General features: G+C 41.6%; 1 protein-coding gene across 1 annotated transcript in view; it reads right to left on the bottom strand.

Annotated features, from left to right (window-relative positions):
• The window catches only part of kmt2d (lysine (K)-specific methyltransferase 2D), a 130,320-nt gene that overhangs the window by 5,706 nt on the left and 106,534 nt on the right, over window positions 1-18,080 (bottom strand). The window contains exons 40-42 of the mRNA XM_034172406.1: window positions 1,860-4,763; window positions 1,610-1,759; window positions 1,351-1,515 (exon numbers count right to left, since the gene is read on the bottom strand). Coding sequence (XP_034028297.1) covers window positions 1,351-1,515; window positions 1,610-1,759; window positions 1,860-4,763 — 3,219 coding nt within the window. The remainder of the gene's footprint in view (window positions 1-1,350; window positions 1,516-1,609; window positions 1,760-1,859; window positions 4,764-18,080) is intronic.

Raw genomic sequence — 18,080 nt, forward strand, 5'->3', positions numbered from 1 at the left:
GGAGGTCCTGGGCTGGTGTGGTTACACGTGGTCTGCGGTTGTGAGGCTGGTTGGATGCACTGCCAAATTCTCTGAAACGACTTTGGAGATGGCTTATGGTAGAGACATGAACATTCAATACACGAGCAACAGCTCTGGTTGACATTCCTGCTGTCAGCATGCCAACTGCACGCTCCCTCAAATCTAGCGACATCTGTGGCATTGTGCTGTGTGATAAAACTGCACCTTTCAGAGTGGCCTTTTATTGTGGGCAGTCTAAGGCACACCTGTGCACTAATCATGGTGTCTAATCAGCATCTTGACATGGCACACCTCTGAGGTGGGATGGATTATCTCAGCAAAGGAGAAGTGCTCACTATCACAGGTTTAGACTGGTTTGTGAACAATATTTGAGGGAAATGGTGATATTGTGTATGTGGAAGAAGTTTTAGATCTTTGAGTTCATCTCATACAAAATGGGAGCAAAACCAAAAGTGTTGCGTTTATATTTTTGTTGAGTGTATATACTGAAAAAACACACTGGTTAATCATAGTAATAACTATTTATATTGGAGCTTCCCTGGAATTAAGCACTACACAAATTAAACTAATAATAAAAGAATAAATATGTATAATAAAAAGTACACTACAATAAAAAGTACACTACAACAATGGAAAAAACCCTCCAGAATGAAAGAGCTGATAATACAGAAGAAAAGGTGTGATTTATCTCTAGAGTGACTTATACATTGGTTTATCCTCTTCAAGAGGTATTTTTTGATAGGTGCATCTTATACTTTTTTTTTTTGTTTTTTTGATAACTTTAGATATTTCATTCCCGATTAAGTGATTTGTACTGATAAGAACTTACTGTAACTCTTGGGGACTTTAACATCTGCATTAATAAACTCAGAGATCACCTCAGTAAAGCATGTTTGAACATTTTGGAAATGTTTGGCTTTAGCCAATATGTACAGGCACTGAATACTGTATATACAGTTTACACTATAGTGGCAAGACCTCAGATTTGTTCCTGGCATTTCTGAAAACATATCCTCTCTGGCAGCAGCTGTTCAGATTATTCATTCATTTCAAACGTTGATATTATGGCGTGGTAAGCCTTGAGGACCATCCCCCACACACACACACACGTAACTGGAAAAGGCCAAGAGCCCACATTTCACTTGTCTGCCGCTGATAGAAGGCTACATTTGAGCGGTTAAGGTGGACCAGTTATTTGTCTGGGTGGCTGCTATCTCTGTATTGTGGCAGATGCCAAGACGCACAACACCGCCACATGTGCCCAGACATGACCTGAACTGTTCTAATACTCAAAAGATGTATGCTGCAATTTATTTTTATTTTTTTTACCTTAGTAAGTAACTGAGAATAGTAGTCTGGGATGTTGTCCAGTACTGCATTTCCAAAGGATCCTTTGAGTTTGGCTTTTCCATTGGATGGACTGCTTCCAAAGGGGGAAAACAGGTCCAGGCTAGCAGTTATGGATGGTTCCATCAGCGGGAGCAAAGAGAGACCCTGGAAGGTAAACAACCATAAATGTAAATTATGAATACTGAAAGAAAAATAATGAATGAATGCAAAACCAAAAAAATTTTTTTTGACTGTCTACCTGTTTTAGTTGTTTTATCAGAACTTCTGCACTTCTGCCAACTTCTTCCTTCTTATTCTTCTTCCGTGAGTTTGAACCTCGTTCTGCAGCTGGCTTATTAGTGCGCTTTGGCTTTGGTGCTGGAACCTTTTTTGTAATAGACTGTAAATCCTTTAAGGGTCAAGAAATTGATATAGGGGTTACACAACTGACCAACCAACAGCACTGTGATAAAGACAAGCAGAAAAAAATGAATTAAAGAAAAACGTACCTCCATATTTTGTGGGGTCCCTTGAAGTTTTTGCTCCAGCATGGCTAGTTTGTTGTTGATATGACCATTAATCTCATTATGTATACCTTCAGGGGGCCTCTGAGCACCAAGCTGAAGGTTTTTGGTTCTTAGAAGTTTCTGAAGTAGCTGCTGTCCAGTCTCAGATCTAGCACATTGAGAGTTTGTGGCTTTAATAACATTATTGTCATTTGCAGAACCAACTAGCTCACCTGTGGCTTCTCTCTTTACAGCCCCAGAACGTGCCTCACCCTCACTGTCACAATGAACCTCCCTTGGTTCCTGCTTAATGTTCTGTAAGATCTTCTTACACAGAGTCCCTTCTTTAGAGCCATGCTCTGTGTGAGAAACATGACATTCTGCAATCAGTTGCTGTTTCTGAACATTCTCGCATTTTTGTGGCCCATTAGGAGGTATAGAGGATGTCAAAGATTTTTCACTGCCTGAAGCGTGCGCTTCCATTTTCAGTCCTAGGCAGTCAAGTGGGCTCTTGGCCTCAGGTGACCTGAGAGGAGATGCCTTGATTTGACAGTATGGACTACCCCTTCCAACCCTATTGTCAGATACAGAAGGTGAAGAGGCCGGGTGGCCTGGGCTTTTGCCTGAATCAACTCTCTGGATAAAAGTACCTCTGGGGGAATATGCCTGGGATGGCGCACTCTGCATCCGCACTCCCATTAAGGACTGCTGCTGGCTCTGATTAGGAGGGGGCAGACACATCCCCACTGCTTGGGTGTGCCGCTGGGGATCTCCAGGTGAGTTGGACAATGGTTGGCGTGGAGATGTAGGTGTTACAATGCGGCCCTGATCCATTGGGGAATGTGGAACTGATACTTGGCCTCTCATTACTTGCTGTTGTTGAATCCCCTCTCCTACTTGCTGCTGTTGTAAACCAGGAGCCATCATAACCTGCTGTGTCTGGAGGCCAACTCCAGGTTGTTGGCCTACCATGCCTGATGGCGGTGTGCCCATTGCTCCCTGTTTTCCTATGGCTCCATATGGCATTTGCTGGTTTTCCACCCCTGGCATCTGCTGCCCAACCTGTCCTGGTGGCACATGAAACCTCAACTGATTTTGCTGGCCTTGACCCATTGTCATACGTAACATCTGACTTTGTTGGAGCTGCCTCTGAGTGATCATTGCCTGGATGTGCTGTATCTGCTGGTTTGGAGGAAGATTACGAAGCTGAGGATTCTGTGCAATAATAGCCTGGATGTTGATTGGGGTGCGGATCTGTCCAGGCGGAACCCCTGGCCGTTGTGCCGTCATTCCTTGCTGCTGGGCTCTCATCATGCCCATAATGGCCTGTTTCTGCTGCTGAACCATGAGAGCTTGCTGTTGTGGACTGCGACCCATCACAACAGGTTGTGCGGCGGGGTTCTGGACCAAGAGCTGCTGTTGGATATTCTGATCTTTTGAATGCTGTATAACATTATGAAGTGTTGGCGGCTGTTGCTGTTGAACTGTAAAATCAACCTGTTTCACCTCCTCTTTAACTGTCATCAAACCAGAATTGTCAGCACTGATAGACTCTTGCCTCTGTGGAGTGAGTGGCTGTTGTTGCTGTTGCTGAAGCACATGGTTTTTTTGACTTACAATTAAACCTGATTGTTGCTCTGGTAGAGACTGTGGATGTGGTTGTTGTTGCTGATCAATGTAAACCTGATTTTGATGTGGCTGCTGGTCTAACTGTGGTCGTCCCATGTCAGATTGAACATCCATTATCTGGGACACTGGATTGGGTGTAGATGGTCCACTCTGCCGTGGTGGAGTTCTTGAATCCGGGCTAAGCATCCGACCATCCTTGGAGCCTGCATTTTGATTGTCTTCTGGAAGCGTCTGTATGTTGTCAGTAACTCCTTGCGGCTGAGATGTGATGCTTTCTGATAAAGGCGATGACCCCTTCTGTGGGGTGGAAGACTGGGAGAGTCCACCTTGTTCTTGGCTGGGGTGGCTGTTTAATTGAGTTTGTTGTCTTTGCTGTGCAATCTGTTGCTGCTGAAGATGGGCCAGGTTCTTTACAACATTCTGCTGCGATACAAGCATACGCTGGGCTAGAATGTTTTGTTGCTGTGGTGTCAATGGGGCTTGGTGTCCCCTGAGACTAGGGTGACCTGGAGATCCAACCATCCCTTGTTGGCTCATCATTAACGGAGGCCTTTGTTGCTGCAGAGGGGCAACAGGCTGGTTTCCCATAATCCCTGGCTGAGTTGTCATCATGGCCTGAGAATGGCTAACTGGCTGGCCTCCAATAAGGTTCTGTGGTGGTGGAGCCACAGTTTGAGCTCCAATCATTCCTTGTGGAACTTGCACCATGTTCTGCTGATTGGTCTGGTTAGTCGCCATTCCCTGCTGAATGTTTGGTTGTTGTTGGGTTATATGTGGATTTCCCATCATACCAGAGTGTGGCTGAGCGATTAAACTAGGTTGTTGCCCCGAGTGTGGTATTGGTTGCTGGCCCATCATTTGTTGCTGCTGGAGTTTTGCCATTTGCATCCTATGTTGATGCTGTCTTTCTTGCATTAGTCTTGGGTCTGCCCCTTGCATAGCTGGGCCCTGTGAAAAGAATCCAGCTGGAGGTCCAGGAGGAGCAGACCCCCTGGCACCAAGAGAGGCACGAAGTTGGGGTTGACCTCCCCCAATAAAAGGCTGCCCTTGGGGCATCCTAACAGGCATTCCACCTTGGGTCATCATGCCATGATGCTGGCCCAGTGATGGTGTTCCTTGTTGGCCCATCATAATCTGGCCTGACAATTTAGAAAACATGTGAGGATGGGCCTGGGTGGAGTTTCCAAGAGTCAGAAGACCTGAGCCTTGTTGGTGTTGTTGCTGTTTGCTTCTGTACTCCGCTATAAGATTGGTGTGCTCCTTCTGCTGCTTGCGTACCTAGAACAGATGAGAAATTGTGCTTGAAAAGCCCCTGCAATGACAAAAGCATAAACTTGTCTGCACTATAACTTGTGTTTTCCTATCAAATACCTTGACACAATTCCAGATACATGTCCTTAATTCAAATAGTGATGTTTATATATAATGACATGACAAGCATTGTGATTAAAAGGTTTATTATTATTATTAAACCTGGAGACACTTTACACAAACAGTGAGGCTGACTCAGGACCAATTTCAGATCAGCCAGAGCCCGGGTAGCAGCTGATAGTTGAAGATACTCAAGTTCAGGAATTACACCAAGAGGGACAGATTCATACCTGTGCTTCTTTGGGACCTCAGTACAACTTATTAAAAAAAATTATTAGGTTTATAGTGAGGATGCCTTTCATTGTCATAAGTCGATGTATGTGTGTGCTGGTAAAAAGACATACAATATGTAAAAATTAATGTCAGCATAGAGATGTGGATTAACTTTTAAGAATATTAAACACTTCACCATCAGCTGATGTTACAATATAACATGCACAACTCCCTGTAGCAACATTCTGCACCTCATTCTGTGCATTTGTCATTCATTTGTGAACATCAAACGGTTACTTAGGGAGTCCCAGATGAGGAGTGTTGCTTGCATGGAGATGAAACATCAATTACAACATTTTGGTCATGTGGCACATTTCTCTAGGCATGAACCAGCAAGCAGATGCCGCAGTGTTGATTACCCTAGTGACAGGATAAGGTCAACGGATAACTCACATTATCACCTGGCTGTAGAAGATTAAAGAGGGCTACTTTTGAGAGGTGGGGATGGGTAGTTGCCATCCAGGACTCTAGATGGTTTCATAGTGAAGAAGAAATAAAGCATGACACCAGCACATGTTGCCAGACCTGACCTCACCTTGCTAGTACCAGGCTAGACCCCCGTTTGCTTTCTGCTTTAATTCCTCATGGCAAAGATTTAACAAGGTGCTGTAAACTTTCTTCAGAGATTTTGGTTCATACTGATGCTGTAACAGAGGTGCCACGCTACTTTACCATGAGCAGCCAATTTTTTTTTTTTTTTTTTTTGCAAATGAGGCAAGATGGAGTCTTACATTCATGTTAACACCAAATTCTGACTCTACAATCTGAATGTCACAGAAGAAATCTTGCATAGACTAAATTTGCAGCCTCAGCTTCCAGTCTTGAGCTCAGATGAGTGGTACCTGGTGTGGTCTTCTGTTGCAGCTGGCTAGGGAGCACTTTAATTACAATCATGACTCACTCACTGGAGCCCTTATTTACGCAGTTCATGCGGTGCTCAGGTCAGGTAGCAAGCATCTCACTATACTTAGTACGTAGTAGCAGCTAGCTAGGGTGCACTTTAATTAGAATCTGAACAGGCCAGCACATACTGTGTGCAAGTTAAAGCGCGCGGTTTTGTAATTATGCCTCAAGTCACAAGGCCTAAATCTGGAGACACCACGCTTCTCACACGGTTAACTATACATAGGATGCTTCCAAGTTCATCATGCTGACGGACTTTTCATTTGCATAACTCAGGGTCACTCTAAGAACATTATATATCCCAGAGCATTGCAGTGATATGATGTGCTATCACCGTTTTAATCATCATTCACTTGAGTCTCATGAATGTCACAAATTTCTCTATGAAAATGAATGATGAAAACACACACACAATGCAATACAACTCACTATACCTGAACTAAAGTGACATGAAACATACAATGACACAGCTAAATTTCTTCTCTATTACCCATGCGTAGAACGGGTAACTCAGCAAGTCAAATTATAAACACAGAGATTAAAGCAAAAATATATACAATAATAATCTGACTTTTTTTGTTGTTGTTGTTATTTTAATGGCCATATCATAAGATGTTCGCCATCTTACCTTTTAATATTTTGCGATCGTGTCCATTCAATTAACTGAGTCCATCTGCTCAAAGCGATGTTAATCAGTGAAATCACCTGGTAGAGTGGGTGGTTGCAAAGAAAACCTGCACCCTCTTGGCCCTTTCTGGAATCAGTTTGAGACCTCCATTTTAAGGAGACAGCTTTTCTAAACTTTTACTTCATTCAGTACCAATTAAAATCTACAAGCGTGTTGCCCGTGGGGATCCACGGGCTCTCGATTGGGTGGTAATAAATTAAGCAAAACTTGTATGATGAGCTAGAATGGAGTGTGAGTCCAGAATATTTTTAGAACCTTAGACATCAAAAACTTTTTAGGGGAAGAACTCAACCCCTTTATTTCCTGTTAATTATTAAATTTTTAATGTGAATATACTGTCTTAATGTATTTATAAATTGTTTAGTTTCTTGTTATCATATACACAGTGGTGGGCACAGATAACCAAAAAATTAACTTCGATAACAGATAATCAGTTAACTGAAAAGTTATCTTTGATAAAGATAAAACGATAAACCACCCAAAAATGTATCGGAAGTTACGGATAACCGATAAATTCCAGTATTGTCTCTGGTACATTTGCAACTACTAATAAATTGAATTTGAGTTTTAACACCACAATCGCTTCTGGAAGCATCAAAAGCTACAACAGACCCAAACAATGAGCCAGCACTTGTGTCTTTGAACATCTTGCCCCTTGCTGGAAGCTCTTGTTTACTACAGAGCTCCCATCACAGAGACACTCAGAGCAGCCATAAAGCCAGCTCTCTACCAATCATAACGCTCCGGTCAGGCAGAGGTCGTGGAAAATAAAGCCATGCTGACTTATGGTTTTGATTTATAAATAACATTAATACCAATAGAATAACTCCACTAATGTCAATTCTGTCATTTGTAAAAAGTTAAAATATAACATATATATTTTAATGTTGAATAATGTACTAATTCTGAGGTTTTGGAACAAACAATGACAGATCGCAAAGGATTCTGGGTAAAATGTGCCTCTGCTAAACACTGATTGGTTCAGTCATTCATTATGTAAACCAACACATTAATGTGATGTGTGTTGGTGTTTACAGACAAATGTGCTTTGGTAAAATATTCCATTTTTTAATTTGTAAAAACAGGCATTTTTACGGAGCCCTGGAAGTGTCATTGCAAAATGTTTTGCACGTGGAGAGAATTTTATATTTTATCTTATCTTTATGACCTATTTCTCACACAATATTGTCATGTGCTCTCATGAATTTGATGATGTTTTATGATGTTGTGCGCACGTTTTATTATGTTGTGCAATGTGCACATGTTTTATTATATTGTAAAACGTGCACTCAATATTGTCTTGACACATAAATGTTGGCTATTCGCCCTACTGACGTTTCAAATCCCGCAAAACCTCGGAGAGGTCGCCGCACTGCGAGATCTCAGTAACACTGAGAACCGCATTGAGAGGCTCTGATCACACTGCACTTTAACTGCACACAGACAACACTATTAACATCGCAACATAAAACTATTTTTATATTGTGCCTAAAACGCTCATGAATATATTCTCTGGGTTTATAGATGTTGTTAGTGTTTATTTTATGTAAACATGCGAGAATCACAGGCTGTCTCTCCGTTATTTTCAATGGGAGCTGCTGTGAGCTACAACCGCTTCGTGTTCATGTCGTTTACGAGGAAAGTGAAGTTTGCTCTTTAACGTCTTATTGTTCTTTACAACACGGTTTGTCCTCTTTGTTCGAGACTAATATATATGTCTGAAATTCGGTTTGCGTTTATTAAATTCCACGCAGATTAAACGTAACAGACATGGATTATTTGTTAGAATTGTTTTAGCAAGTTTTCAGGGTATCATGCAGCAGTCTCTTATTAACATGATGAAAAGCATAAAAAAATATTTTTGTAGTATAATATTAATTTACAACTGTCATCGTGTTGATTCAATATATGTTGTTGACTGCAGTGACTCTCTCGCACGCAAAGGATTATGGGATACGTCAATAGGGCGAATGAACACTACTGGCCAGTAGATGGCAGTAGAGACGGTGAAAACTTGCCAAAACAAAATTCCAGATAATCCGTGTATGCTACATTTAAGATGCGTGGAATTTAATAAATGCAGACACAATAACAACGTCTATAAACCCAGAGAATATATTCATGAGAGTTTTAGGCACTAGAGTTTAATGCTGTTGCCCGTAGAGCCTTATCAGAGTGTTTCAAATGCATTTCTCATGTCGTGAACGTACTGAGATTACCCTATCCTACCCATAATGTACTGCTGGGCACAGAATACATCCACACTAAAACCTTAAAAATTTGCGCATTACTTTAAAACTAAAACATATATCAGATACTTTCACTTTATAAAACTTCAGACATGACATTAATTTAAATAACTTGTCCGACATTAGTTTGGTTAAAAGTTGAACCATAATTTAAAAATGTATCCCGCTGGATGACTTGGGTGATATTGCCCGCGTATCAGTATGGGGTTAAGAGCAGGGGTGGTGGCCAAGTGGTTAATGCGCTTGGTTTCAGTGCAGAAGGTTCCGGGTTCAAATCCCACCCCTGCCGCATTTCTCCATGTAATGTGGAGTTGCGTCAGGAAGGGCATCTGGTGTAAAACCTGTGCCAATTCAACATGCAGATCCATCTTGGATTTGCTGTGGCGACCCCAAGTGCAAACAAGGGAGCAGCCGAAGGGACTTACTCTTAAGAAACAGTGTGATGCTGTATGGTAAATCTGACTGAAGGAGGCACTTCTCAACAACAGTATGGGGTTAAGAGAAATGAGTGTTTTTTTCTTTTTTTGGAGACCAGTTCTCCTTTGCTTGCAGAGGATAGAGTGGTTGTTCTTAAAGCAGGTCTTCTCTGTTTTGCAGAGGGTAGAACTACACATCAGCTACAAAACATTTAACAGGTAGGTGCTCAACTGATTTTAAGTTTTATAAATATTTGTAGCTGTTCAACTATTTACCACGTTATTGGTCTAAAAATGATTGGACAAAAAATTTATCGCAAGATAATTAGTCCGATAATGGTTTTTAAAGTTATCTAAAAAGATAATCTGATAATGAAAACATTATCTTCAATAATTATCAGTTATCGGATTATCGGAACTGTGCCCACCACTGCATATACATACTATGAATTTAATTTTACTTCCATTTTGTCAGTTGATTTTTAAATGGGCCACAGTGGAAATAAGTGTTTTCACTTTCTTGTGTCATCCATGTATTTTTAACTTATTTACAATTATATTATATTCATGGCACTCACCCTTTCAGAGCCATTTTGTTTATAAGAATCAGGCAGTTTACATGTGGCTGTGATAGTGACCAACTCAGATTTAGCTCAAACGTTGGTAACTGGATGCACCCACCACCAAACAAACATACACGAAAACTTTTGGCCAAATTCCATACAGTGACCTAACCAGGGGTCATCAAAGTTCACACCCAGAATGAAATTTGGTCAACAGGAAAGATTTGGACAGCTCTTACATGAAATGCGTTCAATCACCCAAAGTACTTTTATGATTTAAGTATTATAGGAGGACAGTTCTTGGGTTCGGGGATTGAACGCGTTGACTATAGGGGGCACATCAAGTTGACAAATTTTCAAAAATGCTCATATTTGTGAAGGCTATTACTCAATATGCATTTAATCTCCCAGCAAGATTTTTATTGTATTAGAAAGGGCAACCCTCTTAAAAAAAAAAGAATAAAAAAAAAAAAAAAAAAAAAAATCTGTGGGGCATTGTATGCCCTGGCCACCAGGCGGCGCCAAAGTGGTCAAATTTGTGTTTTTCACACAACTTTGGCGCCTCCGGTGGCCAAGGCGTTTAATGACATCATAAACTTTGCATTTCTGTTGAGATTAATCCTTCTTTTAGACAAATCAACTAGAAAATCTTTGGGGGACTTGCCCGTTTTTGGGGAGAAAAAAAAAGAAAAAACATTTTATTGGCACGGGAATTGGCTATTTTCCCACATGGTGACATAAGCATCATTGGCCCTACATGAAGAAGATAAAATGGTGAGTAGCAATCTTAAGCTTTCTTTTGTGCCTAGGCCTACCAAAATAGCCCAGACCGGTCGGGCACGCCCAACCGATCGATCGCGGGCTGGTTTCCAGTCGATCGCATGAAGGTGGGGGAGGAATCTCCCGCGGTTCATTCTATCTGCGCATGCGCAGTGTCAAGAGGTCGTGAGGAGCTACAGTGGAGAGCGAGGCGAGCGTACAATGGCGGAGACAAAAAGATCCAAAACTTATTTTCATCCAGAGTGGGAGGCAGATTATTTTTTGTTTATTCAAATGGCAAATCCACCTGCCTTATCTGCAATGCAAACGTGGCATTACCGAAGAAAGGCAATTTGGAGCGGCATTTTAAGACGATCCACAAGAGCTATGATGCTAGCTTCCCGGCTAAATAACCTCTTTGCGCCCAAAAAGTGCAGGAATTGAAAAGCCAGCTTGCAGCACAACAGGTTGTTTTCACCCACCCAAATGCCACCAATAAGGCTGCAACCACAGCTTCTTATGTCTGCTGTGTTCTGGCAAAAAGAAAGAAATCTTTCAAGGATGGTGAGATTGTGAAAGAAGCGGTCATGGAAGCTGTAGATGTGCTCTTTGCCGATTTTAAAACTCAGAAGGAGATTGTGTCTGCTATTCAGGATGTGCAGCTCTCAAGAAATTCTGTTACACAACGAAGCAAGTTAATGGCAGAGAATATTGGACGGCAAATGAGGATTGATACTGAGGCATGTTAGTATTTTTCTCTGCAATTGGATGAATCCACTGATGCTGTGGATGTGGCTCAGCTATGTGTTTTTATTAGAATGTTTTTTTACAACATGAATGTAAAAGAAGGGCTGCTGACCATTTTGCCTTTGAAAGGGCACACGAGAGGCACAGATATTTTCAGGTTTTTATGGAATTTGTTAATAAGAGCCAGCTGCCCCTCTACAAACTCAATTCCATAATTACAGATGGTCCTCCAGCAATGGTTGGACGTACTGCTGGGTTCATCAGATTGTGCAAAAAGTGTGAATCTTTCCCGGAATTCCTGAATTACCATTGCATAATTTGCCAGCAAGGGTTGTGTGGGAAGATTTTAAATATGGAAGATGTTATGGATGTGACCAACAAAATTGCTTTTTCTGTTTGAGCCAGGAGTCTACAGAGGGGATTATTTCATGCACAGCTGGAGGAGACAGGTACAGAACACACAGATCTGCTGCTGCACACAGAGGTTTGATGGCTCAGCCGAGGGAAACTTCTGAAACGGTTTTCTCAGTTGTTGCCTGAAATTAAAGAATTTCTGAAACAGTCAACTCATGCTGAATATGCACAGCTAGAAGACAGTCAGTGGCTCCTGGATTTAGCCTTTCTTACTGATCTGACCGACAAGCTCAATAACTTGAATCTAGAACTGCAGGGTAAAGACAAAAACATCATCAACATGATCAGCTCCATGAACACATTCAAAAGCAAGTTACACTTGCTATTGAGCAGGCTGCAACAGTGTGATCTACAGAACTTTCCACACATGGATGCGGAACTTAAGTGTCAAGGCAAAGATTGTGCGGCGCTTGAGAGTGCACATTATGCTGAGCAAGTGCAGAGCATCTTGTCAGAATTTGACAGGCGCTTTACTGATTTTGCTTCCATTGAGCCTGTTCTCACTTTTCTCTCTTCCATTTGGGGAAAATATTGATATGGACTGTATAACATCCAAAATAGAATCAATCTTCAACTTGGATAGCTGTGGTATTGAAAATGAGATCCTCACACTGAAAAATGACATTGAGATGAAATCCAGAGCAACACCTGGCTTAAACGTCCAATTTTGGAATCTAATGCAGAAAGAGAAACACCCGAACCTCAGACAAACTGCACAGAATTTGACTACACTTTTTGGATCAACTTATCTGTGTGAATCTGCAGCGCCCCTTACATGTGGGGTGCTCAAGGCTCCATACTTGGTCTGCTTCTTTTTTCTTTGTATCTACTCCCAATGGGATCAATTTTTAGGAGACATGATATCTCTTTTCATTTTTATGCTGCTGACTGTCAAATTTATTTGCCACTGAAGCAGCAAAATGCATACTCTGCAAACCATCTCCTAGAGTGCATTGGTGACATTAAGGCATGGTTGTCCATAAATTTTCTACACCTGAATGATAAGACTGAGGTGTTACTGTTTGGACCTAGTGACACTTCCAAAATCAATGTTGATCTGGGTGCCATGAGTCAGTATCTGACACAGACAGCAACAAACCTGGGTGTAAAACTGGACAGTGATCTTAAATTTGATGCTCAGATTAGGTCAGTAGTCAAGTCTAGTTTCTATCAACTTAGACAACTGGCCAAGGTGAAGCAATTTCTTTCACGGCATCATTTTGAGATTTTAATCCATGCTTTTATCACTAATCGCCTGGACTATTGCAATGCACTTTATATTGGGCTGACTCAGACTCTGCTAACTCGCCTACAGATTGTGCAAAATGCTGCTGCTCGACTTTTAGCTGGTGTTAGAAGGTGCGAGCACATTACACCGGTTTTGGCCTCACTTCATTGGCTCCCAGTTCGTTTTAGAATTGATTTTAAAATTCTTTTGTTTTTAAATGTCTTCATGGCTTTGCCCCGCTATATCTGTCTGACCTGCTCCATTTATACGTCCCTTCACGCTCCCTCAGGTCAGTTGATTTGTCACTGTTGGTTATCCCAAGGTCAAAGAGGAAGCGTAGAGGTGACCGAGATTTTTCAGTCATTGCCCCAAAACTGTGGAATGATCTTCCTTTGCACATTAGGCAGGCTGATTCTCTCTCTGCTTTTAAATCTTCTCTTAAAACACATTTCTTCTCTTTGGCTTTTAATATAGTTTAACGTTTTTTTTTAGTGTTTCTGCTTTTAACTGTGGTTTATTTATTTATTTATTTTAACTTGCCTGTTCTTGTTGTGTACAGCGCTTTGGTTGTTGGTATGCATTTTAAAGTGCTTTATAAATAAATTGAGAATTGAGAATCTGCCTTTTCACACATGAAAATCGTCAAGTCAAAATACAGATCCACCATGACAGATGGCCACCTTGTGGCCTGCTTACAGCTGGCAGTCAGCTCCTGCTGTCTGGATTACGAGAGGCTAGCTGCCTCCTCTCAGTGCAGAAGTCCCACTAAGGTAGGGAACAAGTTTTCCAGCTTGAATTAAGGATTGTATTATTCGAGTTTGTTGTGTTGTTACAGGCCAGTCCTAGGCCTACTTTTGCTGATTGTTTGCACTATACACAGTTACTGCAATAATGTATTATTACTGTTAAAACCTCACATTTGTGCCAGAAAATTGTGTTATTATATTGGTGCATAATAAATTGCGGCTACACTATGGGGTTCAATATGGCTTGGTAGATCTTGATACACTGTCAACTTTAAAAGTAGATATCGGTTCAAAAAAGGTTGGGCACCCGTGGCCCAGATCGTGGTCATCATTGGTCTATATACTGGAAGAATTGCAACCTGTGAAATGCAAAAACATGTGCTGATTGGACATTACTAGTGTGGCTGGCTACAAATAGCTGCTTTGCAATGGACAGAGATCCCTATCACTCGGCTGTGCTTCCAATGATCATCATGCAACATACATCGCATGTTTTCAACTTTCTAATCTGTATTTGTGGAATACACAAGTAAATACCTACATTAGTAGTGTAGCACAGGCATTGTTCTGGGTAATTCATCATTGTTTCGAAACTTCACATGTAAATTAGTGTGCAATCTGGTGCTTCAAGGTGACCAAACCTCAACATTGTAGATGCAAATTGTGAGCTTATTGAGATACCCCCCAAAGATGTTTCAATAGATATTAACACAATGCATGTTAATTTTCTGAAAAATGCAAAGTTTATGATTATTCATTAAATGAGTTGTCCACCAGAGGGTGCCAAGGTTGTATGAAAAACACAAATTTGACCACTTTGGCACCGCCTGCTGGCCAACGCATACAATCACCCACTGATTTTTTTGTTATTGTTTAAAAAGGGTAAGTATTGCCCTTTCTAAAACAATAAAAATCTTGCTGGGAGATTAAATGCGGATTGAGTAATAGCCTTCACAAATATGAGTATTTCTAGAAATTTGCCAAATTGAAGCGCCCCCGATAGTCAATGCGTTCAATCCCCCAAGCCAAATTAGTGATTATTTAGAAGAACTGTCCTCCTATAATACTTAGATCACAAAGGTCCTTTTGGGATTGAATACATTTCATGTAAGAGCTGTCTAAAACTTCCCTGTTCACCAAATTCCAGTTTTAGGCCATACTGGGTGTGAGCTTTGATAACCCCTGGCAAGGTCACCATAGGGAATTTGGCCCAAATTTTTGGTGTATGTCTGTTTGGTGGAGGGTGCATCCAGTTACCAAAGTTTGAGCAAAATCTGAGTTGGTCACTATCACAGCCTGCCTGACTCTTTGTGATTTACCGCCTCCTGCTGGAATGGTGTGAAAGTCCAGAATGTAGTTAGCAACATCCATTGTTCAGTGTTGTTGCCTAATATCCATAGCTTCTTCAAAAAATATCAGTCCTACCAATGTTCCATTTTGGTAGCGTTCATCCTTGAGCCATTACACAGAAGCATACCAAACGGAAAATATCAGCGCGCCAGTTCCTCTGCGACTGCAGTTATACACACACACACCGTTTTCTCTTTCGCAATCTGCCGAGAGCAGGTGCTTCTAATTTTAGACAGGTACAAATGGAGACAGTGGCGGAAGACATCAAACACACTTCAGTTTTCACTCATGGTACCGGCAACATGAAACTTAAATCACTCATGGTAACAGTATGAGACTTAACTAAGCTGATGAATTGACAAAAACACAACAAATCAATAACACTAACAAAACTGTGAAACTAACATGAACCATAATACATTTAAAACCCCAAATTCCCATGATGCATTGCAACGCATCATCCATTGTTTACTGGTTAGCTAAAATTGCTAATTTCTCCAAAAATATTTGTCCCATCAACTTTCTGTTTTCGCACTGTTCATCCTTGACACAAAATACATGACCATACCAAATGGCAAATGTCAGCTCTCCCCGGTTTTTGTGTGATCAAAGTCACACACACACACACACACACACACACACACACACACACACACACACACACACACACACACACACACACACACACACACACACACACACACACACACACACACACACACACACACACACACACACACACACACACACACACACACACACACACACACACACACAGGCTAATTGACCATTAAATTAGATTACATTTTCTCTGACAATTCTATTGCTTTCTTTATGACTCAGAAACTTCAGTGCAGCACTGGATGAGAAATGCAAGGGTCTGTCAAGAGCCCAGAAACTCACTGACCTTTGAAACATACACAACGATTACAAGCAAACAGATCACAGGTGATGATGGTTACCTTCTGTAGTCATTCAAACCATTTTATGTTAACTTGTGTGCACGTTATCAGGCCAAAATCACCAGGGTATGTAAACTTTTGATCAGGGTGATATGGGTAGTTTCTGTTGTCATTATGATTGAGAAAGAATAAACAATTGTTTGACAATAAATGGCTTCACACACCCAATAACCATAAGTGAAAAAAGTTTGTGTGTTATTCATATTCTCTGAAAAATGGCAAAAATAAATAAATAAATATCAAACATTCTGCCAGGGTACGTAAACTTCTGAGCACAACTGTACAAATTAATTCACACCCTTTGCTCAATGCTTTGTTGATGTACCTCAATTTATTTCCTTTATATAGCACCAAATCACAACAGAGTTGACTCAAGGCGCTTCACACAGGTAAGGTCTAACCTTACCAACCCCCAGAGCAACAGTGGTAAGGAAAAACTCCCTCTGAGGAAGAAACCTCAAGCAGACCAGACTCAAAGGGGTGACCCTCTGCTTGGGCCATGCTACAAACATAAATTACAGAAATAATTCACAGAACAATTCACGGACGAATATACAAGAATTGCTGTTGGTGCACAGGACAGGAGGATCGCCAACACAAACACAACTCCCATCTCTGGATGGAGCTGCACCTTAAACAGAGAAAAAACAGAATCAGGCATCAGAAAGACAAAAAATAGTGTACGAGGTCTGTCCATAAAGTATAGGTCCTTTTAATTTTTTTCAAAAACTATATGGATTTCATTCATATGTTTTAACGTCAGACATGCTTGAACCCTCGTGCGCATGCGTGAGTTTTTCCACGCCTGTCGGTGACGTCATTCGCCTGTGAGCACTCCTTGTGGGAGGAGTCGTCCAGCCCCTCGTCGGAATTCCTTTGTCTGAGAAGTTTCTGAGAGACTGGCGCTTTGTTTGATCAAAATTTTTTCTAAACCTGTGAGGCACATCGAAGTGGACACGGTTCGAAAAATTAAGCTGGTTTTCAGTGAAAATTTTAACAGCTGATGAGAGATTTTGAGGTGATACTGTCGCTTTAAGGACTTCCCACGGTGCGAGACGTCGCGCAGCGCTCTCAGGCGCCATCATCAGCCTGTTTCAAGCTGAAAACCTCCACATTTCAGGCTCTATTGATCCAGGACATCGTGAGAGAACAGAGAAGTTTCAGAAGAAGTCGGTTTCAGCATTTTATCTGGATATTCCACTGTTAAAGGAGATTTTTTTTAATGAAAGACGTGCGGGCGGATTGCAGTGTCGGCTCGCAGCCGCCGCGACGCTCTGCCACAGGAAAAACACCTCCGTTGGAAGCCTTAAGGACAAGTTGGAACATGTCCAGCTGTTAAACAATTTCTCATATACTCACTCCACTGAAAGCCATCAAAAGCCGCCTGGATTTTACAAATGGTTATCAACACGGAGGTGTTTTTCCTGTGCCGCCACACCGCACCAGCTGCGTCCCGACGCGCGGACCCGTCCGCACGTCTTTCATTAAAAAAATCTCCTTTAACAGTGGAATATCCAGATAAAATGCTGAAACCGACTTCTTCTGAAACTTCTCTGTTCTCTCATGACGTCCTGGATCAATAGAGCCTGAAATGTGGAGGTTTTCAACTTGAAACAGGCTGATGATGGCGCCTGAGAGCGCTGCGCAACGTCTCGCACCGTGGGAAGTCCTTAAAGCGACAGTATCACCTCAAAATCTCTCATCAGCCGTTAAAATTTTCACTGAAAACCAGCTTAATTTTTCGAACCGTGTCCACTTCGATGTGCCTCACAGGTTTAGAAAAAATTTTGATCAAACAAAGCGCCAGTCTCTCAGAAACTTCTCAGACAAAGGAATTCCGACGAGGGGCTGGACGACTCCTCCCACAAGGAGTGCTCACAGGCGAATGACGTCACCGACAGGCGCGGAAAAACTCACGCATGCGCA

This window comes from Thalassophryne amazonica, chromosome 6 (assembly GCF_902500255.1).
Source record: "Thalassophryne amazonica chromosome 6, fThaAma1.1, whole genome shotgun sequence".
Taxonomy (NCBI): Eukaryota; Metazoa; Chordata; class Actinopteri; order Batrachoidiformes; family Batrachoididae; genus Thalassophryne; species Thalassophryne amazonica.